At 52.6% G+C, this 27,331-nt stretch overlaps 2 protein-coding genes, 2 long non-coding RNA genes and 1 pseudogene across 8 annotated transcripts in view; 4 read left to right on the forward strand and 1 right to left on the reverse strand.

The window, feature by feature from the left end:
• Positions 1 to 27,331, reverse strand: part of LOC128782930 (zinc finger protein 551-like) — a 113,287-nt gene that overhangs the window by 42,647 nt on the left and 43,309 nt on the right. The gene's annotated exons all lie outside the window — the stretch shown is intronic.
• The window catches only part of LOC128782904 (zinc finger protein 271-like), a 510,341-nt pseudogene that overhangs the window by 36,584 nt on the left and 446,426 nt on the right, over positions 1 to 27,331 (forward strand).
• On the forward strand, positions 14,080 to 14,803 carry LOC128782991 (uncharacterized). Its single transcript, XR_008428940.1, has 2 exons — positions 14,080 to 14,404; positions 14,689 to 14,803. It is a non-coding gene; the product is annotated as an uncharacterized LOC128782991 (long non-coding RNA).
• Positions 20,751 to 21,795, forward strand: LOC128782982 (uncharacterized). The gene is made up of 3 exons (XR_008428931.1): positions 20,751 to 21,238; positions 21,497 to 21,568; positions 21,657 to 21,795. It is a non-coding gene; the product is annotated as an uncharacterized LOC128782982 (long non-coding RNA).
• LOC128782919 (uncharacterized) overlaps positions 23,426 to 27,331 on the forward strand; it is a 28,809-nt gene continuing 24,903 nt past the window's right edge. Inside the window, exons 1-6 of one of the 5 annotated variants that reach the window (XM_053933451.1) lie at positions 23,442 to 24,032; positions 24,292 to 24,363; positions 24,452 to 24,523; positions 24,612 to 24,710; positions 25,153 to 25,260; positions 25,723 to 26,595. In XM_053933451.1, the coding sequence (XP_053789426.1) occupies positions 23,897 to 24,032; positions 24,292 to 24,363; positions 24,452 to 24,523; positions 24,612 to 24,710; positions 25,153 to 25,260; positions 25,723 to 26,246 (1,011 nt within the window). In that variant the 5' untranslated portion in view covers positions 23,442 to 23,896 and the 3' untranslated portion in view covers positions 26,247 to 26,595. Of the gene's footprint in view, positions 24,033 to 24,291; positions 24,364 to 24,451; positions 24,524 to 24,611; positions 24,711 to 25,152; positions 25,261 to 25,722; positions 26,596 to 27,331 lie in introns of those variants that run through there. The other 4 variants (XM_053933447.1, XM_053933444.1, XM_053933445.1 and 1 more) reach the window with 4 other exon arrangements.

Below are 27,331 nucleotides of genomic sequence, written 5' to 3' on the forward strand. Positions count from 1 at the left end.
TGCCTTGGGGGTGATTGGCACAGAAGCACAACTCCTCCTGGCACCCCGACTGCCGGTGCTGGGGTGGATGTTTCAAGGAAAGGTTCCCACATCCTGCCACGCCACCGACACCACACAGAGCAAGTGGATTGCCCTCACCACACAGCACACCCGTATTTGGAACCAGAACTAGGATTTTGGAAATACAAACTGGCCAGAAGGTGAAAAGTTTGGTCTTGCTGATGAAGAGGAGCAGGAACAATTGGCATGGACTGAAGAAACTCCACCATACAAACATCTACCAGCAGAGGAAACACGCTACGCTCTTTTCACGGACGGTTCCTGTCGCATCGTAGGGATGAACCAGAAGTGGAAAGCAGCCGTATGGAGCCCCACACGACAGGCTGCACAAGCTACTGAGGAGAAGGTGGATCAAGTCAACTTGCTGAACTCAAGGCCGTTCAGCTGGCTCTGTGCATTGCTGAAAGAGAGAAGTGGCCAAAGCTCTGCCTTTATACCAATTCATGGATGGCAGCCAATGCTCTGTGGGGCTGCCTGGAAAGGTGGAAAAAGGCCAACTGGCAGCTTAGAGGAAAACCAGTCTGGAATGCTGATGAGTGGTAAGACATTGCAACTCGGGTGGAGAGGTGCCTGTGGAAGTCTGCCATGTAGATGCCAATGTCTGCAAGAGTCGGGCTAATGAGGAGCACCGAAACAACGAGCAGGTAGATCAGGCTGCAAAGATTGAGGTGTCAAAGATAGACTTGGATTGGCATCACAAGGGGCAGTTGTTCTGAGCTCGATGGGCTCACGATGCCTCAGGTCATCAGGGCAGAGATGCCACCTATAAGTGGGCACAAGACCGAGGGGTGGATCTAAGCATGGACAGGATTTCTCAGGTTATCCATGACTGTGAGACGTGTGCTGTGATCAAGGAGGCCAAGCGGGTGAAGCCCCTGTGCTATGGTGGGCGGGGGTCCAAGTACAAGTATGGGGAGGCCTGGCAGATTGACCACGTCACACTGCCCCAGACACGCCAAGGCAAGCGCTACGTGCTCACCATGGTAGAAGCCACCACGGGATGCTTGGAGACCTCCCCTGTGCCTCACAGCACTGCCCCAACACCATCCTGGGCCTGGAAAAGCAAGTCCTGGGGAGGCATGGCACCCCTGAGAGGACTGAGTCAGACAAGGGGACTCATTTCAAGAGCGGCATTGCCAACACCTGGGCTAGAGAACATGGCATCGAGTGGGTGCACTGAGACCCGCACTGGGGGTGCTCTGGGACCGAGACTGAGACCGAGGTCGGCATCGGGACCAGGATTGCTCCAAGACCGGTGCTGGGACCTGTACCTGGATTGCTCTGGGACCTCCGAGTTCACTCTGGGGAGCTTTGGCTGCACCCCAGAGCAGCACTGGGACTGGGAGTGGCTGGGAGTGACTGGGAGGGAGCCCTGGGCAGCGTGGGACCGCCTCCGTTCACAACGTTCAGTGCAGTCATCCCGGTCCAAATGATCCCAGTTTGTATGATCCCAGTCTGGATGGTCCTGATCCACATAGTCCCAGTCTGTGCACCCCCAGTCTGTAGGATCCCAGTCCCCATGATCCCAGTCCATATGATCCCAGTCCGCATGATCCCAGTCTCTATGGTCCTGCACGGCACACACTCCAAGGGTCTGGAATTCCAGTTCCCAGTAGGAAACATGTTCCTGCCCTTGAAGGCAAAGCTCTTAAGAAGGGGCCAAAAGCCAAGTGCAGCACGATCCTACAGTGACATTTCACTGCCAGCCTTCAGTGGCTTAAGATCAGAGATTAGAAGCAGGCCGCGCATCAGGCTGTCCCGAGCTGGGTCCATGTCAGGTCTTTGCCAAGTCCTTGCCAAGTCCTTGCCAAGTTCTTGCCAGCCCTTGTTCGGAACAGCCAGCGTGACGGTTCAGTGGTTGCACCTGCGCTGTGTCCTGTTCTAAGCCGGAACTGCAGTGGGGGAAGGGATTCTTTCTCGTGGCAATCGGAAGGCAGAATGGAAAATGAGGGGCTTCAGACGGGCTCTTACACCACCCCGTGACTGACGATTGCCCCCGAAAGATCTTCATCAGCAGGTTCCATGGTGTTGTCGTGGAGTCTTCAGGACTCGTCAAGTGTTGGCAGCAATCCCAGGGAAAAGAGAAGAGAAAAAGGAAAGGAAAGAGAAAACAGAAAAACTAAAACAATTAGTAAGCAAATTATAATTAAATAATAAGCAGAATACAATAAGTATTAATTAAACCAGTAATAGTTAAACAATAAATTGTTTAGATAATAATCAATATTCATCAATTGAACAATAGATTGATCAAATAATAAACCAGTATAATCAATATTAAACAATAAAATAATAAACCTAGTATAATCAATATTACTCAGTACAATTTTCTAATCAATAAACAAAAATAATTAAAACAGTGATTAAAACAAATCATAAGAGAAAATTATGTAAAACATATCTTCTAACCTTATAATCTCCTTGTGTCTACAGTCCTGGGAACATCTATAGTGTAAAGGATGTCGGCCAAGTGGTGTGCATTAATTATAGATGTCAATTTTGTTCATCGTTTCATCATTCTCCAATTCACAATAAGCAAGATTACTGATAAAACAAAACCAATCATAACTAAAATCAAAAGAACAGCAATGGGATGACACAATTTGTTCAGGACACCGGTGGCAGTGAGCGACCACCCGAAAAGGGTATCCCACCACCTGTGCACGGCATCACTTTTCACCCTTTCTACAACACGATGTATTTCTTGCACATCATGATGAACAGTTACCAGAGTTTTTTGTCCATTCTCCTTGATTTTTCCTAGGATCTCTATTAGATCTTGATGAAGTAATAGTTGCTTTACCAAAGTAAGGTTCATCCCAATGGGAGTAGGCAGTAGCTTGTGAATCAACATGAGATTGGATTCTAAAAGTTCATGTAAGGTAACTGGAGCTACAAAAGAAAAATCACATCCTGCAATTTTAGTAAAGTTGCAAGCACAAAAATTTGAATGATTTTTAGTATCTACTACTGTACTTTCTATAAACACAGTATCACAAGTGGTTCTAAAGCAGGCACACCCATTGCCTGTATGTACAAGGACTGTTTCAGAAGTCTCGTTAGGATGAATGTCAAAATGACAGATATTTTGTTCTGTGTCTAAACAGATATCTTGAGCTATAATTGCATTACCTTCACAGATAAAGCCTAGTTGTTCTCGGATAGTACAGGACTCTAAATTGACAGTTTGCCATTTGTCATTATTTTGATGGGCCCATTCTCTATGTTCAGAGGGATAGAAAGTGGCTCTGTCATGATTTAATCCTAGTGCAATGATAGGGAATATCAAATGCACCGAGGCATTTCTTATGGTCAACACAAATGCTGTGGCTGTGTTTGTGTTAGGGTCATAGGTAAAATTCACTAAATTCCACCAGGATTGGAAATCTCTTTCAAAGTCAGTGGCACTGTCCCAGACTATTTTCCTAATTTCAGTAGGAAAAGTGCCTTCTTCACCTTCTCTTATAATTGCGGCAGCAACTGACTGCATCCATAATTGAGCCTGGATACAGCTAAGAGCTAAGGAAACGTTGCTTTGTGTGGCATTAAGTGCATCAATTATCAATTTGCTATCATTTACATTTATCTTTTCCCAATTTGGTAGAATGTTTGATAGCAACCACTGATGTGTTCCCAAGGCCGATAAGGACGATTGCAGTGGCTGCTGTATTTTGGTTAAATCTTTAGTTGTGGAGGCCAATTTATTCATTAATACTTCTGAATCAATACTATTTAGGATTCCCAGTCCCGTTCCCACGACACCAGTTATGTCTCTTTGCACCCGGTTTTTAGGAGGGTTCCACTGTCGCAGCCAGGTTGTCCAACCCTGAAAAGAAGTTTGCAAAAAGGGTGAACAAGCTGGTTGTATTTCTGAGACATTGTTTTGCATCAGCAATTTGACTTGTTTAAGAGACCATGCTGGATTAAATAATATCTGTTGTTGGCCAGTTTTCCTGATTATATATGGTCCAACTTCAAAAATTTTCGGGGTAAGCATAACTGGTGGCTGGGCTCGAGTGGTGGTAGTGGTGGTGGTATAAACCGTAGTAGATTGGGCTACAGCATTTATTATAAACTTAAAAGAAAGCCCTTTGGTGTTTTTTCCCCATAAACAAACCACTTCTGCAGTCTGTGTTAGTGTAAAATTGTGCCAACAATCCTGTACGCTTGGGTGCGTGCAGACTCTCTCCTGCTTGTCTGTTTGACCTATTTGAACACTGATTGAGGTTGCCTTACTATAAGCAGGTTTGTTAACCATTCGGCATCCTATGCTAATTTTCTCCCCCATTACCCCTTGAAGTTGCCAGGTTTTGTATTCTTTCCATTCTTGCCTGATGTATATCTGATTATTATGCATGACAATAGTTATTAGGTTTAAATCTTTTACATTTCCCATGTATCCGGAAAAATAAACAAAAGCTTGGGACCAAGGTCCTTCGGTGAAGGGGCTTTCCGTCCACTGGGATATGACTATTGTGTTATTATTGGTTGTAGCATTAATCTTAAATTTGTAAACCAGGCCTTGGAAACTAAATGGGTTAGTCAAGTTGTTTTGCCAGCTACATGTCACATAAGTGGTTTTAGTTAAAGTAAAGCTATACCAGCAATCAACAGATTCATTTTTACAGTCTTTTGTAATTGCAATATTGTTAGTTCGGCGAACTGCGGTATAATTACCAATATATTCTTGACGGCAGCATAGGGTAAGGGGAAATATTTTGGCACACTCCCATTTCTTGGTAGGGCATAATTTTGCTGAAGGGATTTTAAAATAATTTTCTCTTCCTGGTTCCATAAAATTTCCAGCAATTGTGATAGAGGAAGCTTTCTCATGTAGAGATCCTTCCACTTTTCTGCATGCTACCACAATAGTCTCACCAATCGTTCCAGTTTGGGTTCTGGTCCATTCCTTCTGATCCCATCCCCACTCACTTGGACGATATACCTTAGAGTTATGTAGCACAAGAGTTGCCAGATTCCTGTGATGACCTTTAGGATATGATCCTAGGACATTAGTGTGCTCGATGGTAGCTTCAGACCACGGCCACTCAGCAGGGTTCTGGCCAGAGAGTTGTGGTAAGATGCAGAAAAGTATCACCAATTTTATCATGGCTCAGATGATGTCGTCCCTCGAGGTTCTTCTGTAAAGGTAAACACAACAGAAAAGTTCTGCCACTGTATGGCAGAAAAGGTTAGAATGATGGAATTATCCAGCGTGTATTTATCCTGTGCTCCTTTCCCAGAGCATCAGAAGCTATCCATGCATATTTATTCAGAGGAGTTTTCAACACAAGTGGTACCTCCCCTACTGTAGGGAGGTCTACTAAAACAGGTTGTCCAGGATAATGAGCAGGGTTTGTGGAATCGTCAGGTCCTTTCAGCGCGGGAATGATGCTTGGAGCTGTTGGGCAAAAAGCAGTGATCTTGGGACACCCATTTACTCCCCATCTGTCATTTACACCTTTGACAGCTTCCCATAATCGGAGGACCCAATTTCCTTCCTGTGGTTTTAACAGTCGCTTTAAAAGACCGTTAGTCCTTTCTACAATCCCGTTAGCTTGAGGATAGTAAGGGGTGTGAAAAATCCATTTGATTCCTTCACCTTTTGCCCAGTCCTGTACAACTCTGGCAGTGAAATGAAACCCGTTATCAGATTGAATTTCCTGTGGCTTCGGGAAAGTTCCAAACCACCCTTGCAAAGCCTTGACAGTATTGTCCCCAGTAGCTCTTTTAAAAGCATCAGCTTGAACTAACCCAGACACAATCTCTACTCCTACCAACAGAAAATGTTTTCCTCCTGATTTCTTAAAGGGACCAATATAATCTACCTGCCATGCGTCCCACAAGCCTTTGCCTTTCCTTAAATGCAAAGGGTCATCTTCTAAAGGGTGTCTTTCCAGTCGCTTGCGACACTGCTCACAGGCTGATATGCATGTTTTACACATTTCCCTAGTAACGGGCCAACCCCGGGCATGAGCTTCCTGGTATAAATCTTTTGCACCTGTGTGCTGTCTTTTTACATGCAGCCATTCTAACAATTGATTCCATTCCTCTGTAATTTGCTCCTTTTTCAGGGGGATAAGCCTTGCTAGCTCATCAGCTTTATTATTCCATTCTCCTGCTGGATTCCCATCTGTTTGATGAGAGGCCACCCAGCCTACTGCAAAATTCCCCTGACTTGCAATATTTAATATTTCTTGCCATTTCTCCTTTTGCCATACTGGAATTCTGTTGACTTCCCAATCGTTTTGCTGCCAAAAAGGAAGCCATTCAGTACAACCTTTGTATACAGCATAAGAGTCAGTGTAAATGCAGACCAGGGAGGAATTCTCTGCTTCTCGTTGGAAAACACTCCAAACAGCTACCAGCTCCCCAGCCTGTGCACTACCATCTCCTTCTGTAATTATTTGCTCACCAGAGGAAATGTGAAGGGCTGCTGCTTTATACTTCCACATTTTACCTTCCCTTTTAGCAGAAGCATCAGTAAACCAAGAATTTGCTAATTGTTCAGGAGAGAAAGGAGGGGCAACTTTAATTACAGAGGCTGGTTTATCTTGGCCACTATCCAACCCCTCAGTTTCTTGGATTGCTAAATTCTTTACAGCTCCTTCTGTTATTGTAAAAATATTACAGTAATGTTCGATTTGAGCATACCACTTTCTCACTGAGGCCCTCTGAGCCACCCCGTCAGGAGGGGGAGTTCCACTAGTGACTGTTTTAATAACCTTGAAGGGCCCCCTTAGCACAATAGGTTGTTGACGTGCTATTTTTTCCACTTCAATGAGAGCCAGACTAACCACAAACAGTCCCTTTTCCCAGGTAGTGTATCTTTTCTCAGCGTCTCTGAAACCATGAGAATAGAAACCCACAGGCCTTGTTGGACCCTCAGGTCCCCCCTGCCATATGTGTACTGACAGCCCTGAGGCAGCAAATCCCCATTCTACCTGAAAGGGATCTGTAGGATGGATGGGACCCAATGCTTGGTGAGCTGTTGCCTCAAAAATCAGTAATTGTAATGCTTCTTCCTGGGAAGGAGTCCAATCCCATTTTACCCCTTTCCTCAACAAGTCATAAAGGGGCCTCGCAATTATTGAAAAATCTGGAATGTGTTGTCTCCAGAACACTAATAGTCCCAGAGCCTGTTGGAGATCCTTCCTAGTGTGAGGCATTTTGATCTGATCTAAAGAAGTCAAGGTGTCTGGTGGAATACACGTCATGCCCCCTTTCCACCAAATTCCCAAAAACTTTACTTCTTGGGAGGGCTTTTGAATTTTTTCTGGGGGAATCTGTAAATCGAGACTCTCTAAATGGGAGATTATTTTCTGTTGAGTCTCTCCTACTGCTTCAATTTCATCTCCTCCCACCAAAATGTCATCAATGTATTGATAAACATCTACATCATCAGGTTTGGATATCTTTTCTATTTCTTTAGCTAGTGCATGGTGGGCTAGAGTGGGGGAATGCTTGTATCCTTGGGGAAGCCTAGTGAAAGTGTATTGCTGTCCTTCCCACGTAAAGGCGAAACGGTCCCTGTCTTCTGGCTGTATAGGTATCATAAAAAACATGTCCTTGACATCTATAGTTGCCATAATTGGATGAGCTTTTTCTTGAATAGATATTATCAACTCAGCTAAATTCGGGACTGCTGCCGTGAGAGGGTCAGTGTTGGCATTAAGCCTGCGGAAATCAACTGTTAGCCTCCATTTCCCATTGGATTTACACACTGGCCAGACAGGTGAGTTGAAAGCAGAATGTGTGTTAATTATTACTCCCTGGTCTCGCAAATCCTGTATAACTGGTTTGATACCTTCTCTGGCACCTGAAGGTAGAGGGTATTGTTTTACATTTGTTATTTTACTATATGGTAGAGAAGGTGCAGTTTGAAGCAGCTTAATATTTAAAGGTGTAGTGCCAAAACACCACAAAGATCCTTCTGAGTCCTCCCATTGTCTCCCTAGTAAATTGTTTGGAATGTTCCCAATTACCATTTTGACAACTAATTGATTCTCATCTCCAGGAAGTGTGAGTTTAACCAAGGCTACATTCATAGATTCTGAGTTTCCTAGGGCATTTAGAACACAGTATTGTCTCTTAGTTGGAACAACTCCACTCCTCTGAACATCCTTTTCTGTTAATGCAGAAATTTGTGCCCCAGTGTCAATCAAAAATGTTACAAGAGCACGTTTGGGACCTGTAATAGCTGTAATTAAAATATCTCCTAATTTATTTTTAGTGAGCATTCTCAAATATACCCATGCTCCGTCCCTTCGCTCATCTGTAAAGGACGGAGAAATTAGTTTCCCTGAAACTGTGTCAGCTCACTTCCCAAATTTTGGGGAGAAGGTTGAGAGAGAAATACCCGCTGACTGGATTTTGAGAGAGGAGTTGGGAAAAAGGTTACTGTTTCTGTGTTTCGGAGGAGATGTTGAGGGAGGGTTGGTTCCTTGCCCGTGTTCTGAGGAGGGAGGGGAAGGAGAGGCGGAGGAAGAGTTGGCTCCTTGCCCATATTTTGAGGAGGTTTGGGTGCAGTGGGTTGGATTGACAGATTTGATTTTCAATGGCGCCAATTAGTTATTAATTTCTGTAATTTATCAAGGGGCAAACCATCCATTACATCTCTGGGGACTCCTTTTTGGACCCCCAATGACCACCAATGCTGGTGGTTAGGGTTTTGTTTTCCCTTTTCTGAATTTTTACCATGAGGAATCTCAATGGACCGAACTCCTTTTGTTTCTTCTGGTTTTTCTTCTAGGGTTTTTACTGGTCCATATTTTCTACAGTAATTGATCAAATCTTCTGCAACTTCACCCCATGTCCAGACTTCACGGCTACTGGCAGGCGAGCTGCATTTGGAAGCTGCGGCTTGTAAGGATGAATGGAATGGAGTAAAGTTGGGATCAGTAGATTCCGTGCGATCAGTGGGATTACCCAGGAATCTGTCCAGTCTTTCCACAGGGCTTAGTGTCATAATAGTTTTTTGTAAGGTAATAGCAGTAGGTTTAAGTGTTTCTGGAAGCCCACGAATTAAAGGGGTCATTATTTCGGGCTTCACAGGTAATTGCATCGGGGATTCAAAGCCAGGAATTAATTTCTTCTCATGAATCATTTGCAGGCAAGCGGCTTTATGCACACTTTCTAAGAGTTGGTCGGGGGTACTAATTATAGTTATGGGGTCTCCCCTTTCCAAGGGGCTTGTCCCCCTGGCCCAAAAAGCCGCACGCTGTGTCAGGGACCATGTGTCACATTTATCTCCCGTTGTTAGGAAGACACCATGTCCCCAGTACCCACTGGCTTCTTGTTCAGATAATTTAATTTGATCACCACCAGTGAGGGACACCCGGAAAACATATTCTGTTTCTGATTCGTGTGGAAGGCGTCCATATTCCCTTTTAAGTTTAGCTAACTCAGTGGCAGTGTATGGTATGTGTTTGGTTGTGATGTGAGGTTCGAGATCATCATCACTAAGATAATTATACTCTGTTTTAATTAGGGGTCTCAAGTGATGGCAGCAATGTTCCCCACAATTACTTGCTGCTTCTAGTTCCTTTTGGGGGTAAATTTGTTTAATGTGAGGAGTTTCCTTCTTCTCTGTTTCTGTAGGGGAATCAGCATGATGTGATTTGTTAACATGTTCTTCTGTTAAGGCAGCTCACAATGCATAAGTTACATTTCTTGCTTCATATAACTGTTTTTGTAAAATTTCTACTAAATTTTGAAGGGAGTCTATTATTATTTCTTGCTCACTTCTTTGCTGTGAGCGAGTTTCTACGGCTGCCGTAAGACAAGCTCCCAAAACTGAGCATAAGATAGTTTTATTCTTGCCCAGTTTGAACTTTGTATCATGTTGTAAAGAACACACACTATCAACCACATTATCCAAATTAAACCAATTATTTTGTGCCCATTCCTCTCCTCCCAGAGAAGGTTTGGCATTGTATTTAGCTAGTAGAGCATAAAGCCCAACTTTAGCTTTATCATAAAGGTTATCACTCATTTTGTGAAGGGACCAAAACCATGACAGGGAGGTACAGCTTAAGTTCCACAAAACTACACAGCCCTCGCTGTGTCGCCCTTCACTTCCTTGGGTGGGTGAAAGGACAATAATCTGCCTCGGAGGCTCTGCTTAGTTTCTTCAAGTTGTCCCTTCCTTCCCAGACCAGATACACACAACAACAACAAAACAACAGTGTCCCGCCTTTTGCACTAGGGGATCCTTTATGAATTTCCAAAGACAGTGTGGGTGCCTTTTCAGCTGCAACCCTTCTGTCTAGACAGAAATCCTGTCCGTGACGCCAATTTTAATGTCACGATCCGCTTCTTGCGGGGTGTCGTGATGGTTCTTTTCACCGATCCCAAAAGTGCAAAAAAGGCAAACAACAAGGGACTGTCAGTTAATCACAACAAATGCACCTTTATTAGGGGCCAAAACAGTAAATGCGATAGTGGGGATCAGAAAGGAGATAGAAGGATAGAGAGAGAGAGAAGAGGGGTATGGGAATAGCTACCAACACAGGCGAGATCCTCAGTGGTCCGGACGATGGGGATCCATCTGTCGTGTCGGGGAAGTCTTCGAAGTTCTGGTCGACTCGGGGGTCCAGTTATAGTCCACAGAGGAAAGAGGGGGGAACAAGTGTCAGAATGAAAGTCCATTGTAATCGCCCCGAGGGAACAGGTGAGTCCACAGAAACCACCAAAGCAAGACGAATACAATGAAGAATAAGTCCATTAAAATTACTGAAGGGAAACAGGTCATGTCATTAGTGGTCAGACCACCAATTTCCCCTCCTCCCTGTAGCAGAGGTCTCAGTCTCAGTCCTTGGGAGGAGGGTTCTCATTCTTTGTTTGTCACAGTGGTAACGAGGCAGATGAGGGGTCTTCAATGAAGGACCCCGGGAGTCACCCCAAAAGTTCATTTGGCTAAGGAACGGAGATTAGAAGCAGGCTGCGCATCAGGCTGTCCCGTGCTGGGTCCGTGTCAGGTCTTTGCCAAGTCCTTGCCAAGTTCTTGCCAGCCCTTGTTCGGAACAGCCAGCGTGACGGTTCAGTGGTTGCACCTGCACTGTGTCCTGTTCTAAGCCGGAACTGCAGTGGAGGAAGGGATTCTTTCTTGTGGCAATCGGAAGGCAGAATGGAAAATGAGGGGCTTCAGACGGGCACTTACAGTGCATCATGGCACTCAGCCAAGAGCACCCTGTTACCTTCGGGGATCCCCCTTAAAAACCTTTTCCCTCACATCAGCCTGTTGCCTATTCACAGCCCCCTAGGCATATCCATAACCTAGTTTACATTTTCTAGGAACTATTTTACATGGCCCCTCCTTGGGTCCACCTTTTCAGAGCATGCGTGTTTCCTGGCTGGAGTTTGGCTCCTTCTCTTTATCACTTCCAGTTCGGGCCTTGGTCCACGCTGCCTTCAGACGGTGAGTGCTGATCCTTGGCAGATCTGTAGCAGGTGTCCTCATCCTGTGTTCATTGGATGTTATCCCATCCAAGCAGACATTTTAACACAAGCAGACTTCTATCAGCTATTGCACTACTATGTCTAAGCTTAATTAACAACAAAATTAGAAACTATATCTTTGGAACAAAGTTACTTGAACATCACACATATAAAATTCATTTTAATATTTGTGAAAAGCCAATATTATAATATGTATTGATAACACTCCTCTCCTGCAAGGAAAGACTGACACAGCTCGGCTTCTTCAGCCTGGGCAAGAGACTGAGACTTGATCCAACTGTGGCCTTCCAGGACCTGAGGGCAACCCACAAGAAAGCTGGACAGGGGCTTTGTGTGAGGGCAGGCAAGGACAGGACAATGGATCCAAATGGAAAGAGAGTCAGTTTAGGTGAGGGATTCAGAAAAAAGACTCTCCTGGAACAGGTTGCCCAGAGAAGGTGTGGCTGTCCCGTCCCTGACAGTGCTCAAGGCCAGGCTGCACGGAGCTCTAGACAAGCCGGGCTAGTGCAAGGGGTGCCCAGCCACAGCAGGGGGGTTGCAGCCGTGTGATTTTTCAGATCCCTTCCAAGCCAAACCATGCCACGACTCCATGATTCTGGGATACTTCCCCTCCTCATCCTCTGGCAGGAAAACAAACTTGGCCCCAAGTTCCACATTGCAGACCATGTCCTTTGGCAGCCTGCAACTGTCTCAACAGAGGATGGAAAGAGATGACATTACTGAGACAATTTCCCTTTTCTACTTGAACATTAAATGCTGCACTCCTGTCCAAAAACTATGGGAAACTGTCAGAAGAGGCAATTCTTCCCCATGAAATGCTACACCTCAGCCAAAAAAAGAAAGAAGCCACAAGCCAACACTCTTCTTTATTGCTACATTGTTTGATTTGGTCACTTCTCTAATGGGAATTCCTTTGGGGTTTTATTTGTTTGATTCTCTCTTTCGTTCCGCGGGGCGCGCGGCGGCTCCTCCGTTGGGTTCGCGGAGGCAACGGAGGAACGTTCGCGAGCTGCGGCGGTTCCGCAGCAGCAGCAGCAGCAGCAGCAGCAGCAGCAGCAGCAGCAGCAGCAGCGCTTCTCTCGATCGGTTTTCCGCTCGACTTTCCACTCGCTCCCCATGCCCCTTCTCCCTCTCACACTCACTCCACTCCACTCCCATCCCGTCCGTGTCCCGCCTCTCCCAGCCCGGTTGATGCCGGAGTACAGCCCACCGGAGTGGATCCTCTTTGGCTGCTACCATGGCCAGCCAGCCACCATCTGGTCCCTGGGCATCCTGCTCTATCACCTGCTCTGCGGGCACCTTCCTTTCCACACAAACGAGGACATCGTCCGGGGCCAGCTCTTCTTCCCGCCCCGGGGGTCTCAAGGTGGGGCTGCGCCTTCAAGGCTCAGGAGGAGGAACGGGGCTGGGAGGGGGCAGCTGGCACATCAGCGTCCTGCTCTTGCAGCTAGTGAGGCAGTTGATCTCCTGGGCTTAGCTGGAGGAGGTGGCACGTGTGCCTCTGTGCTGCTCTCCTCCGGAAGGGAGGATGGATGGGAAGCATTTGGCTGCAGCTCTGAGCACTCCTAGTGTGGCCTGGGCACCGTGGAATGTGGGAGAGCATGGACAGGAGCCTTGTCCCGCTGAGCGGCGGTTTCTGGTTTCTCTCTGCAGAGTGCCAGCACCTCATCAGGTGGTGTTTATCCATGGACCCCGCAGACAGGCCATCACTGGAAGACCTTTTTGAGCATTCTTGGCTGCAGGAGCCCTGCCTGGCCCAGGAGACAGCAGAGATCCATCCCTGTGCTCAGTAGGATCCAGGAGCCCAGCAAGTACCAGCTGAACGCGTCTGGTGGCACTCCAAGAAAACCCCAGAGCGTTTCCCTGCGGCCGCGGCACGGAGGAGAGAGCGCAGCCGAGGAGATGCTTCCGCTGGTCCCCGGCGAGTTGTGGAGGGAGCGGCTCAGTGCTCCCCGTGCCATTGGAGAAGTGGTGGCAGTGCGGTGAAGGTGCCACGGACTGGAACAGGGGAAACATCCCCCTGCAGCTCAATGGCATCGGGATGTCCCCGCAAGGCGAGGCACAGCTGGCGTGTTCTTCTGGAGCACCACGTGGAGCTGGGAACACCATCCTGGAGCTGGCCGCTGGCGGGGCAAAGCCGAGCGGCTTTGGCTGCGGCCCCTTCCTGGAGGACACGCTCTGCGCCCCGATGAAATCAAGATGAGTCCCCAGCCGGCGCAGGGGCGGGGGGATGCTCGTGCTTCCAGGCATGGCAGGGCTCGGCCTGGCCACGCGCCGCAGGTTCCCCGCTCGGCGGCGCTGGGGAATATTAATTTTTTCCCATGGCTGCCGAGCTGCTTTTTGGTGGGACAGGGGACGGATGTTGTGGAAGGGGAGCCGGCTCCTGGCCTTGCTGACCGCTTCTGCCAGCCTGGCACGGGCTGGGGCGGGGGCAGCCAGCCTGACAAAGCATCCATCCATGTGGATGGGGGCAGCAGAGGGGGACGGGTTCTGAAGCCGTGCCAAGACTGGTCTGTTTTGCAGGCCCTCGAGGAAGGGGTGCGTTTACGGGTGGGAAAGGTGGGGTTTTTCCCCACCCGTGGACAGGTTTCATTCTCGCATGGAGTGGTCTGATGCTCCTCAGCCCGTGAAACGGTGACAGGCTGTGTAGGTTTTTCTTGTTTCCAGGTCTTGTTTTGAATTGACTTTCATGCAATTGTTCTTTGTTTTTCCCAGGAAGATTACACCTGGTGCCCGGACTGGACGGGGAAGCGCCTGCACCGTCCGTGGAGCACATCCAGTGCCAGCGCTACCCCAGGGGCCACGGCCTGTGGGGACATCCCCTTCAAGAAGGACGAGGACCTCGTGTGGGATCAGCTCCTCTCCTGGCAGCAGGTCTGCAGAGGTGGGTACCCGGCTCCACAGCTGGGCTGGCAGAAGGGCTTCGGGCAGAGGGCAGCGGGCACACGGGCATCCCGCCCTTGCAGCTGCTGAGGAGGCTGCTGTGCTGTGCTGAAGCGGAGGAGGTGGAACGTGGCCTGCCACGCTGCCCTTCTCTCGAAACAGAGAATGGCTCGGGAGGTTTGGGCTCTGAGCACAGCCAGCAGCCTGGCCCAGGCACAGGCCATGGCAGGACAGGGCACAGGAGCCTTCTGTGACTGACCGTGGCTCTCTGGTTTCTCTCCGCAGGCTGCCAGCACCTCATGCCATGGAAACGGCTCCGCTCGGCCTGCCAGGCTGGGAGGGCTGGAGGGCGGCGGGTGTTCATTTGCTGTCAAAAAGAAATCGTTCTATTTTTTTGTCATCGTCATGATCAGAGCATTTCTTTCATCCTTTTCCAAACTTTTGGCCTCCCTTCCTCCAGGGTAATCTTTTTGTGTCCTTCCTCAGCCACTTGATGGCATTTGGCAGGGGGGATTAAGCAATGTGAAAAGTTCAACAACAGCTCCTGTTGCCGACTGCAGCAGCCCCTTCAAGAGCCCTGAGCTTCCAGCGAGGTCCACGTGTGCCTTGCCAAAGGGAGTGGTTTGCAGCGATGGGGTTGTCGCCCTGCTGCAAAAGCTGGGAGGAAATCACAAGTGGCAAAATGCCAATTTGGCTCAACCCCTGCCCAGGTTCTGCATCTTTCCCCTCTGCTCGGTGACAGGCAGGCAGGGCTGGACTCCAGCAAGGTTCAAGTTCTTGGTGCTCCCTGGCATCAAGGGGATCAAGTAAACTCTTGTATGCAGTGGCTGCAATAGGGCTACTGAAGGGAAAAAGGAGATGTCGTGAGGTGGGGAATCCTTCTTGTCTCCTTTGTCTCCCCAGGAGCCCCTTGGAAAGGGAAATGCCCACACGGGTTTATCTGACTCCTTCCCAGCCAGCCTTTCCCTCACTCCCGGCTCTCATTTGCTCCGCAGGCTTCAGCAGCTCGCTCAGCTCAGAGGAGCTCTCAGAGGAGAAAACGCTGCCTGGCGTGGGGCTGGCTGATCCCTGTCTCATCTTGATTCCATTTCCCCGCTCCCTCCCCCATCCAAGAGAGCGAAGGATCCCCCGCAATCCCCCGGTCCTGCAGCAGATCCCGGGCACGTTCCCTCCTCCGCTCCTTGGTGGCCCTGGGGAGGCTCCAGAGCCCTCCCTGTGTGCGGGACAGCTGCTGCAGCACCGCTGTGCCAGCGTGCGAGCGGCGCCCCAGGAGCAGCTGCGCGAGTTCCGAGTCTGAAGTGGAATCCTCAGCGCACACAAATGACAACTGGCATTTCAGGGGCTGGCAGGAGAAGCTAAATCCGTCTGCTCGCTGCCCTTTCGAGCCACGGCCACGCTGGTGCAATTGAAAGAATTGCCCCTGCCCAGGAAGCTCTCAGGTGGAAGAGAGGAGCAAAAGCCACGTGTTTCTGAAACACAAACTATCAGAATAAGGCTCCTTAACACTAATTTGCTATTTAAGAGGGGATCATTTATTGAGGCCTGAGGTCCAGTGAGGGATAACTCCTAACCTTATGTGGTCATGGAATTCGACCAGTGTGTTGCTTATACACAGTTGCTAAATGTGTATTACAATTTCCCCATTTCCATAAAACCCACCCCAAGTTCCCAGATCCAGCCCTTGTTTTCTCCATCACTGCATTCTTGAGCCAGATATCTTCTTCTTCTCTGCCAGCCATCCTTGCTGGGACAGCAGGACCTGCATGCCTTTTTCCTATGCTAAAAGTTCACAGGCAGGGTAAAAATGGAATGAACCCTTTTGGTATCAAGGCCAAGGCTTTGTGTGGCCAGGCAGAGGCAGGCAGGAGGCAGAGCTGTCAGCAAAGGAAGGGGCCAGCGAGGTGGGGCAGCCGGGGGATGAGGACAGCCGGCAGGGACAGAGGCGCAGGGCAGGGACACCGTAGGACAGCCTGGGCTGCAGAGGGCACAGGCATGTGCAGCAGCTGCAAGGCCCTGACAGAGCCAACCTGTGCAGCACTTTGGCCGTGGCTGCTGGCCCTGGGCCTGAGGCCACCAGGGGACAAGTGACCCTTGCAGCCCTGGGGCCTCACTGCCTCCTTGTCCCTGCTCAGCAGCCTGGCAGGGGCTGCCCCAGGGTCCTGCCCTTGGCATTGCACAGCCCCACATCCCAGGGCCCATCCCGGGAAGAGCCCTGAGCAACCAGGGAGGGACAGGATCTGCCTTGCCAGGGGCTGGGGCTCAGCCCTTGGCCCTTTTGCATTCCTGAAACACATCCCCACGATTTCCCTCATCCAGCCCCTGGCACTCAGAACAGCTGAGGAATGGAGTCACATCCAGGGGTGTCCCCAGGGCTCAGGATTGGGGCCAGGTCAGTGAAATCTCTTTAGTGCTGATCTGGACGAGGCCATCGAGGGCACCCTCAGGCAGTTCCCAGGTGAGCCCAAGCTGGGTGGCAGTGTGGCTGTGCTGGAGGGCAGGAAGCTCTGCAGAGGGATCTGGACAGGCTGGAGCTGTGGGCCCAGGACAATGGGATGAGGTTCACCAAGGCCAAGGGCCGGGTCCTGCCCGGGGCTCACAACCACTCCAAATCCGTGGCCATGCCCTGCCCCTGATCCCCACAGCCCGTCCTGTTTCCTTCATCCCTGCATTGCCAGGGACATTCTGGGACAAGGGAGCTCTGCTCTGGCTATGGAGGGAGGTTCAAGTGCCAGCACTGGAGTGGGAACCACAACTCATCAGGTTTGTGTCCTTTGGGGGTCAGGAACTGGTGAGAGTCAGAGGCACAGAAAGTTTCTCTTCATGGCCATCAGACCACAGTAGAACAGGACGCAATTTAATAACAATCACACTCTTCCCTGAGCTCTGTGCAACGTCCCAGCAGCGTCTGATGAGTCCACCATCCACAGGTGATTTCCATACTAAAACTGATTTTAGATAAATGTGGTTCTGTGATAGATATAAACACAATTAAGTTCTTTTATCAGGATGCTTGTCCTGAAGCGGGGGCAAAACAGCTCAGAACAATCTCTGAGCAGGGGCCCGCTGGGGCTGCAGCCAGTGCTGGCTCCCACTGAGGCTGCCAGGCCAAGAGCAGCCCCAGGGGCACAGGGCACAGGTAAAGCAAGGTGGGGAGGAGAAAGAGCGGGGACGAGATTGCCCTTGAAAGGCAGACGCACTCTGGGGCCCGCTCCTGGCCAGGGATCCTGCCCAGAGCCGTCGCCTGCTCGCCGGGGCCTTGAGGGGCAGCTGTCCAGCTGGACCAAGCTGTGCCAGCAGCTCCAGCCGTGCTGGGGAGCCTTGCCAGCTCTGGGCCCTGCTGTGCACGAGGGTCCCAGTGTGCCACTGGCAGCTGGGGGCCTCAGCCACTCCTCTCTCCAAAGGTGCTCCTGCCCATCTTCAGAAGATGAGCCTAACAACGCAGGCAGAGAGAACTTGACCCGTCTTCCCAGCTCTTCACTTCTGTCCCCATCTGCCCTGCCGCAGCTGCAGCACCGTCTTGAGCCCATCCCCAAACTCACCCCTCCACAACGAGACCCTCAGCCCCTGAGCCCCCTGGTCCTGTTCCCCAACCACGACTGAAGGTGGGCAGGCGCTGACTGCCAGGGCAGGGCTTGGCCCTCATTTTCTGTTCAAATAAAGAAATAGAGTTGTCAGAGATATGTCCAGGTGGTAGCAGCAGCAAAGCCCGGCCGGCACCAGCGCTGGCTGAGCTCCGTGCCCAGGAGCAGCCGTGGATGCCCACGGTGAGGGCAGGCAGGAGCCAGGCAGGGGCCGCTGTGAGCAGCAGCGGGGCCCCGAGGGGCTGGGGGAGCCCATGCTGAGCGTCCCTGGGCTGAGGGCACATTTCCTCCAGTGGCATCATCTGGGCCTGCACGTCATGAGGCACACAGGGATGTTTTGGGCTCTCTGCTGAGCTGTGCAGGGATCCCTCATGAGGCACACAGGGATGTTTTGGGCTCTCTGCTGAGCTGTGCAGGGATCCCTCATGAGGCACACAGGGATGTTTTGGGCTCTCTGCTGAGCTGTGTAGGGATCCCTCATGAGGCACACAGGGATGTTTTGGGCTCTCTGCTGAGCTGTGCAGGGATCCCTCATGAGGCACACAGGAGTATTTCTGGCCTCTCCTAAGGTGTGCAGGGATCCCTCATGAGCTGTGCACCAGGGTAAATGTCAGGGGGTTTTTTACTCTTCACAGCACAGCAAAGGGACACTTGGCCAAGGTTTTGCAAGGCTGGGAGAAAGCCTCTTGCAAAGCCTGGGGCCCAAAAGGCTGTGGGCACAGCAGCCGGGCGGAGCCCATCCCCTGGGGCCAGGCCGGGCTGCTCAGGCCGGGCCGGGCCGGGCCGGGCCAGGCCAGGGCCCCGGCAGGGAAGGGCCGCGGCCCTGGGCTCTGATGAGGCTGCTGAGCTCCGCCCTGGCCCTGTGCTGCAGCCCAAGACATTTCCAGCCAGGGCCGTGCCCTGGGCCACAGGAGGCACCGGGGCTACAAGTGAGGCCGCGCCTTCTGGCTCTCAAGGGGGCTGGCTCTGTTCCCTGGGAGGATGCAGAGCCTTGTGCCTCGGCCTGATGGGGCAAAAATGCCCCCAACATCCCTCTGTTTGCAAAAATAAAGGCTTTGCGCTCATTATGTGGAAAAGCTGTAGGAGTGGCCTGCAGCTAATGTTCTTTTGTTGGCTGGACCCCAGTCAATGTCAGCAGGCAAAAGAAAGGTGTTGCTGAGGAATGACCTTGGATCAAGCAAAGCATTTACAGTTCAGGGCAGTCCATTTGTGCAGATGGGGGAACGCTCTGGGGGTACAGCTCAGGCCATGAGCTCACAGCAGGCTCTGGGGTCACAGCAGGCTGAGGTCACAGCAGGCTCTGAGGTCACAGAGGTGCCAGAGCCCCGTGGTTGCACAGCACCACAAGGAGCCAGCAGTCAGTCCTTGAGCACAACTGTTGCGGCAGCAGCGGCGGTGGCAGCAGTGGTGCTGACATTGGGACAGCGGTGTCAGGACAGTGGTGGCAGCAAGAGCTGGGGACTGGCAGAGGGCAAGGCACCATGGCCCTTGCTCTGCGCCTCTTCCTCCTGCTCCTCCTGGCCGTGGCCCTGCCTGCCAGGGCTGCCCAGGCTGCTCCGCTGCAAGCGCGGGGAGCAGGTGAGCCGGCAGCCTGGCTCCCCTTTCCCGGGACAGCACTCCCTGCACCCTGGGAAGTGCTGGGGGATGGTTTTTCCCCTGGGCTTTAGGGAGGCTTTCCTCTGTGGGAGGGAGAGAGCCCCCATGGGCCCTGGGCTGCTCCAGCCGCCCTCCCAGGGATGTTGCACAAGGCAAGGAAATCGTGTGGAGAGTGGCCAGGAGCCAGCTCAGAGTTTCCCAGGCCCCTGGGCAGCTTTGGCCATGGCCATTCTCATCTGGCCCCCACAGCCTTACCCGACCCCCTTGCAGTGCCCAGTTCCCAAAGGCACAGGGGGATCCCAGCAGACCAGGAAATGGTTCTGATCTCTGCTCCGTTCTAGCTTGGGATGGCGACATGGCTTATCCGGATGCCCTACTGGATGACAGCTTGGAGAATTCTCTTGGAGAGATTCTCTTGGAGAATGCTGGAGGCAAGTTTTCTGTTTTCCTTTCCTGAGAGAATAATCAGTGCCTCATGAGCCATTTCCCTTAGCAGCATCACAGGGTTGAAAGATTCTGGAAAACTTGCCCGGCTCCATTCTGGATCCCTGAGGGATCCCACAGAATGGCTGTCAGTGGCAGGAAGGAGCATTTAGCTGTCCATCTTCCTTCCGTGTGCAATTCCAGTGTGCGCTTCCGTGTGCTCTGTGCAGCCAGGAAGAAGAGCAGAGAGGGAAGGGGCCGGGCCCAGGGCTGTGCCCCGGGGCTGTGCCTTTTGCAGCTCCTTTGCCGGCCCCGGGGTGCCTGAGCTGCTCCTGCTGCTGCTGCCAAGCCCTGGCCCTGCCTGGGGCTGGGTTTAGAGCTGCTGGCAGCTCCAGGGAATCCTTTCTCCCCCGAGGACGGCCCTGCAAGGGGCTCCTTCCATGCCAGTGTGGGGCCACCGCAGGCACGTGGTCCCCCTGGCCCTGCTCCTGAGTGGAAGGCAGAGCTGAGGGAGTGCTTTGGAGGGCACCAATCACCCAGGGGCACTCACTGCCACTCTGGCCTGAGGGGGACATGGAACATCTTTATGTTAAGGTCCTTCTCCATGGAAGAACTCAGACACTGGAGAAAAGAAATCCCTGGAGGCATCGAAACACATGGACCAGATGCTGAGTGATCTGGAGAGACGCCGTGGTGGGTGCATTTCCCTCAGCCTTCCCCTGGGACTCAGCAGCTGGGGGCTTTCCCTGCACATCTGGACACGCCGTGCCCAGCACAGAGGGAAGGGATCCATGGCAGCCTGGCTGCCCCGCTGCTGCTTTCCTGCCCTGCAGGGCTGTTTCCCAGCCTGGCCTGGCTGCAGCTTCTCACCAGCCTCTGCAGGAAGGCATTTGGCATCAGCTGGCAGGGAGCCCAACCTGCACCATGGGCCCGAGATGCCTGCAATTTCCCGGTCTCCGGGTAGATCAGGAATGGCACCTGTTTGTAGAAGGGAGTGGCCTGGCCAATCCCAAAAGTTTTGATGATTTCCTGAGCCATGAGCTTGTCCAGTATTGCCTCTTGAAGATGCCATCTCCCAGAAGGGGAACGGCTCCATCTAATGCAGCTGTGCCTCTTCCTGTCTCCAGAGATGAAGCGAAAGGCTGTGCTGAAGGCAGCATTTCCTGGAGGAAGCAGTGGCCCATTGGCAGCCCCTGCTGCAGGAAGTGAGGCGATGCCAGGCACAGTCACAGGAGGTAATTGCTGAGGCTTGAGCTGCCATCTCTGCTGTGTGGCAGTACCTGCCCTCCAGGGATGTTGCACAGGGCCTGCAAAGAGTGTGGAGAGTGGCCAGGAGCCAGCCCAGAGCTCCCCAGGCCCTGGGCAGCTTTGGCCATGGCCATGGAAATTTGGCCCCCACAGCCTTACCCGAGCCCCTTGCAGTGCCCAGTTCCCAAAGGCACAGGGGGATCCCAGCAGACCAGGAAATGGTTCTGATCTCTGATCCCTTCTAGATGAGCATGCTAGCAAGGCTTCTCCAGCAGCTGGGATGGAAGATGGTTTGGAACCCTTGGGAGATTCTGCAGGTAACTTCTCAACTTGCCCTCAGTGAATAATCACTGACAACCTGGCAGGAAGCAGGTGACAGAAGCTCCTGTGCCTGTTGAGTTACAGGTGTGTCTGCAGGGAGGACTTTTCAGGCTCCTTTCCTGGTTGCTGCGCACAAGCCCGGCTCCCATCGCAGGGGTGAGTTGTGTGTCCCTGCTGACCCCACAGGCTGAGCCCTGCTTTTGTGGGATCCATTCGGGGGGAAATGGACATGCATTCTCTTAAGGTCCGCCGAGACAGAGGAACAGATCTACTAAACACATGAAGTCCCTGGAGGCATCCAAAGACCTGGACCAGATGCTGAGTGATCTGGAGAGACGCCATGGTGGGTGCATTTCCCTCAGCCTTCCCCTGGGACTCAGCAGCCGGGGGCTTTCCCTGCACATCTGGACACGCCGTGCCCGGCACAGAGGGAAAGGATCCACGGCAGCCTGGCTGCCCCGCTGCTGCTTTCCTGCCCTGCAGGGCTGTTTCCCAGCCTGGCCTGGCTGCAGCTTCTCCCCAGCCTCTGCAGGAAGGCATTTGGCATCAGCTGGCAGGGAGCCCAACCTGCACCATGGGCCCGAGATGCCTGCAATTTCCCGGTCTCCGGGTAGATCAGGAATGGCACCTGTTTGGAGAAGGGAGTGGCCTGGCCAATCCCAAAAGTTTTGATGATTTCTTGAGCCATGAGTTTGTCCAGTATTGCCTCTTGAAGATGCTATGTCCCAGAAGGGGAACGGCTCCATCTAATGCAGCTGTGCCTCTTCCTGTCTCCAGAGATGAAGCGAAAGGCTGTGCTGAAGGCAGCATTTCCTGGAGGAAGCAGTGGCCCATTGGCAGCCCCTGCTGCAGGAAGTGAGGCGATGCCAGGCACAGTCACAGGAGGTAATTGCTGAGGCTTGAGCTGCCATCTCTGCTGTGTGGCAGTACCTGCCCTCCAGGGATGTTGCACAGGGCCTGCAAAGAGTGTGGAGAGTGGCCAGGAGCCAGCCCAGAGCTCCCCAGGCCCTGGGCAGCTTTGGCCATGGCCATGGAAATTTGGCCCCCACAGCCTTACCCGACCCCCTTGCAGTGCCCAGTTCCCAAAGGCACAGGGGGATCCCAGCAGACCAGGAAATGGTTCTGATCTCTGATCCCTTCTAGCTTGGGATGGCGACATGGCTCATCCAGATGCCCTATTGGATGACAGCTTGGAGAATTCTCTTGGAGAGATTCTCTTGGAGAATGCTGGAGGCAAGTTTTCTGTGTGCCTTTCCTGAGAGAATAATCAGTGCCTCATGAGCCATTTCCCTTAGCAGCATCACAGGGTTGAAAGATTCTGGAAAACTTGCCCGGCTCCATTCTGGATCCCTGAGGGATCCCACAGAATGGCTGTCAGTGGCAGGAAGGAGCATTTAGCTGTCCATCTTCCTTGCGTGTGCAATTCCAGTGTGCGCTTCCGTGTGCTCTGTGCAGCCACGGAGAAGAGCAGAGAGGGAAGGGGCCGGGCCCAGGGCTGTGCCCCGGGGCTGTGCCTTTTGCAGCTCCTTTGCCGGCCCCGGGATGCCTGAGCTGCTCCTGCTGCTGCTGCCAAGCCCTGGCCCTGCCTGGGGCTGGGTTTAGAGCTGCTGGCAGCTCCAGGGAATCCTTTCTCCCCCGAGGACGGCCCTGCAAGGTGCTCCTTCCATGCCAGTGTGGGGCCACTGCAGGCACGTGGTCCCCCTGGCCCTGCTCCTGAGTGGAAGGCAGAGCTGAGGGAGTGCTTTGGAGGGCACCAATCACCCAGGGGCACTCACTGCCACTCTGGCCTGAGGGGGACATGGAACATCTTTATGTTAAGGTCCTTCTCCATGGAAGAACTCAGACACTGGAGAAAAGAAATCCCTGGAGGCAGCCAGACACCTGGATCAGATGCTGAGTGATCTGGAGAGACGCCGTGGTGGGTGCATTTCCCTCAGCCTTCCCCTGGGACTCAGCAGCCGGGGGCTTTCCCTGCACATCTGGACACGCCGTGCCCGGCACAGAGGGAAGGGATCCATGGCAGCCTGGCTGCCCCGCTGCTGCTTTCCTGCCCTGCAGGGCTGTTTCCCAGCCTGGCCTGGCTGCAGCTTCTCCCCAGCCTCTGCAGGAAGGCATTTGGCATCAGCTGGCAGGGAACCCAACCTGCACCATGGGCCCGAGATGCCTGCAATTTCCCGGTCTCCGGGTAGATCAGGAATGGCACCTGTTTGTAGAAGGGAGTGGCCTGGCCAATCCCAAAAGTTTTGATGATTTCCTGAGCCATGAGCTTGTCCAGTATTGCCTCTTGAAGATGCCATCTCCCAGAAGGGGAACGGCTCCATCTAATGCAGCTGTGCCTCTTCCTGTCTCCAGAGATGAAGCGAAAGGCTGTGCTGAAGGCAGCATTTCCTGGAGGAAGCAGTGGCCCATTGGCAGCCCCTGCTGCAGGAAGTGAGGCGATGCCAGGCACAGTCACAGGAGGTAATTGCTGAGGCTTGAGCTGCCATCTCTGCTGTGTGGCAGTACCTGCCCTCCAGGGATGTTGCACAGGGCCTGCAAAGAGTGTGGAGAGTGGCCAGGAGCCAGCCCAGAGCTCCCCAGGCCCCTGTGCAGCTTTGGCCATGGCCATGGAAATTTGGCCCCCACAGCCTTACCCGACCCCCTTGCAGTGCCCAGTTCCCAAAGGCACAGGGGGATCCCAGCAGACCAGGAAATGGTTCTGATCTCTGATCCCTTCTAGATGAGCATGCTAGCAAGGCTTCTCCAGCAGCTGGGATGGAAGATGGTTTGGAACCCTTGGGAGATTCTGCAGGTAACTTCTCAACTTGCCCTCAGTGAATAATCACTGACAACCTGGCAGGAAGCAGGTGACAGAAGCTCCTGTGCCTGTTGAGTTACAGGTGTGTCTGCAGGGAGGACTTTTCAGGCTCCTTTCCTGGTTGCTGCGCACAAGCCCGGCTCCCATCGCAGGGGTGAGTTGTGTGTCCCTGCTGACCCCACAGGCTGAGCCCTGCTTTTGTGGGATCCATTCGGGGGGAAATGGACATGCATTCTCTTAAGGTCCGCCGAGACAGAGGAACAGATCTACTAAACACATGAAGTCCCTGGAGGCATCCAAAGACCTGGACCAGATGCTGAGTGATCTGGAGAGACGCCGTGGTGGGTGCATTTCCCTCAGCCTTCCCCTGGGACTCAGCAGCCGGGGGCTTTCCCTGCACATCTGGACACGCCGTGCCCGGCACAGAGGGAAGGGATCCATGGCAGCCTGGCTGCCCCGCTGCTGCTTTCCTGCCCTGCAAGGCTGTTTCCCAGCCTGGCCTGGCTGCAGCTTCTCCCCAGCCTCTGCAGGAAGGCATTTGGCATCAGGTGGCAGGGAGCCCAAACTGCACCATGGGCCTGCAATCCCCTGCAATTTCCCTGTCTCCGGGTAGATCAGGAGTGGCACCTGTTTGGAGAAGGGAGGGCCCTGTGGCAGCCCCAAGAGCCGTGGCCTTTTCCTGATCCTTATCCATGTCTTTGAAAAGTAGAACTTGCTGAAGATGCCATCTCTCCAATGGGGAATGGTTCCACCTGATCCAGCTGTCCCTTTTCCTTTCTCCAGGGATGGACCAAAGGGCTTTGCTGAAGGCAGCACTTCCTGAAGGAAGCCGTGGCTCCGTGCCAGCCCCCGATACACGAAGGGAGGAGACGCCAGACAGTGCCACAGAAGGTGATGGCTGTGCCAGGCTCAGCCAGGCTGAGCAATCCTGCTGGGGTCCCTCAGTGGGAGACATGTCCCAAAACCTGGGAGTGGCTGCACGGGGTGCCCATGGTGGGGAAAGGGCAGAGAGGGAGAGCAAGGCTCCCGTGTGTCCTGACAGGGCCTGACTCTGTCCCCTGGGGCTGGGGGAGCTGTCCCAGGGCAGGGAGGGCCAGGGCTGGCAGGGGCTGCTCAGGGATGGGTTTGTCCCCTGTCCCTCGAAGCAGCGACTGCCCAAGCAGCTGCACTGGCCCCGGGCTCTCCTCCCGGCCTGCTGGGCTTTGTTGGGTGGCACAGCCTGTGCCAAGGGGCGGCAAGGGGCCTGCAGGCCCCAGCTCTGGGGGAAACAGAGAACGTCCTGGCCGTATCCACCGTGCTGCCAGCTCGGCAGTGCAGCACAGCACGGGCTCACGCTCCCCACTGCTCCCACAGACGTTATCACTGAAACAGGAATATTTGCCCCGGATCCAGTGCGCCTCCCAAGAATTGTCTGCCCCCAGGATGTGCGCAGGTCCTGCATGATAGGCACGGTGGTGACACTGTTCACCGTGCCCCTCGTGCTGATCGGCTGCTATCTTGGCATTCGGAAGCTGTACCAGAGCAGACGGTCAGTTGTTGATTTTTCTCCACAGCTTTCTTGTAACTCTGCTCATAGCATTGGTAGCCTGACTCGTAGTCATGCTGCACTGGAGCTGTGGCCAGTCCGTGGTTGTCCAAAGAACTCTGCTGAGGGCTCTGCTGCTGCCCAGTGCTTTCATTGGCCTCTTCATTGCTGGGCCTTGTCCTGGGGGGCCCGCTGGGGCTGCAGCCAGTGCTGGCTCCCACTGAGGCTGCCAGGCCAAGAGCAGCCCCGGGGGCACAGGGCAGAGGCAGGGCAAGTTCTCAACAGTGTTTGGGCCACACAGCTCAGGACAGGACAGTGCTTATTTAGTAGCTCATGTAAAGTTTCATGGTGACACTGATGTTACCAGACAAGCAAATTTGCTGCAGTTCAGTGTTCAAACAAATCCAACCTGATGAAGGTTTAGCTTTGGCCTTGAGGCTTTGCTCTTTGTGTGAGCCCTGTTCTGGATTGATTCCCACTCAGTCTTGGAGCCTGTTTTGGGTGAAGGCTCATCCCGGCCCTGACCCTTGGCAGTTCTGGACTCAAAGGGACCGCTGAGGCCGCACTGCACGTGACTGGGCTTCAGGGCTCCATTAGCAAAGGGCTTTGAGAAGTTTAAATTACTGTATTCTTACTCTTTGGTTTTCTTTATGGAATTCCTTCCCTTTTTTTTAAACTTAATTTTAAAAAAACAAATTCTTTTCCAGTGCTTTTTCCAGTTATTTGATATAGTGAATGATGGCTGGACCATCGAGGATCTCGTCTCGACGGTGGTAGCTCTATTCCCCTTCCTCTCTTTTCTCTCTATTTCCCTTTTCTGTCCCTTCTATCGCATTTGCTGTTGGTACCTAAATAAAGATGCATTTGTTGTGATTCAAGTGATGGTCCCTTGCCATTTGCAGTTTTGCACTTTAGGGATCGGTTAACAAACCATCACAAACACCCCGCAAGAGTGGATTGTGACCGGGGGATTGCGGGGGATCCTTCGCTCTCTTGGATGGGGGAGGGAGCGGGGAAATGGAATCAAGATGAGACAGGGATCAACCAGCCCCACGCCAGGCAGCGTTTTCTCCTCTGAGAGCTCCTCTGAGCTGAGCGAGCTGCTGAAGCCTGCGGAGCAAATGAGAGCCGGGACTGAGGGAAAGGCTGGCTGGGAAGGAGTCAGATAAACCCGTGTGGGCATTTCCCTTTCCAAGGGGCTCCTGGGGAGACAAAGGAGACAAGAGGGATTCCCCACCTCACGACATCTCCTTTTTCCCTTCAGTAGCCCTATTGCAGCCACTGCATACAAGAGTTTACTTGATCCCCTTGATGCCAGGGAGCACCAAGAACTTGAACCTTGCTGGAGTCCAGCCCTGCCTGCCTGTCACCGAGCAGAGGGGAAAGATGCAGAACCTGGGCAGGGGTTGAGCCAAATTGGCATTTTGCCACTTCTGA

The sequence above is a fragment of the Vidua chalybeata genome (genome assembly GCF_026979565.1).
Source record: "Vidua chalybeata isolate OUT-0048 chromosome W unlocalized genomic scaffold, bVidCha1 merged haplotype SUPER_W_unloc_5, whole genome shotgun sequence".
In the NCBI taxonomy this organism is placed as follows: domain Eukaryota; kingdom Metazoa; phylum Chordata; class Aves; order Passeriformes; family Viduidae; genus Vidua; species Vidua chalybeata.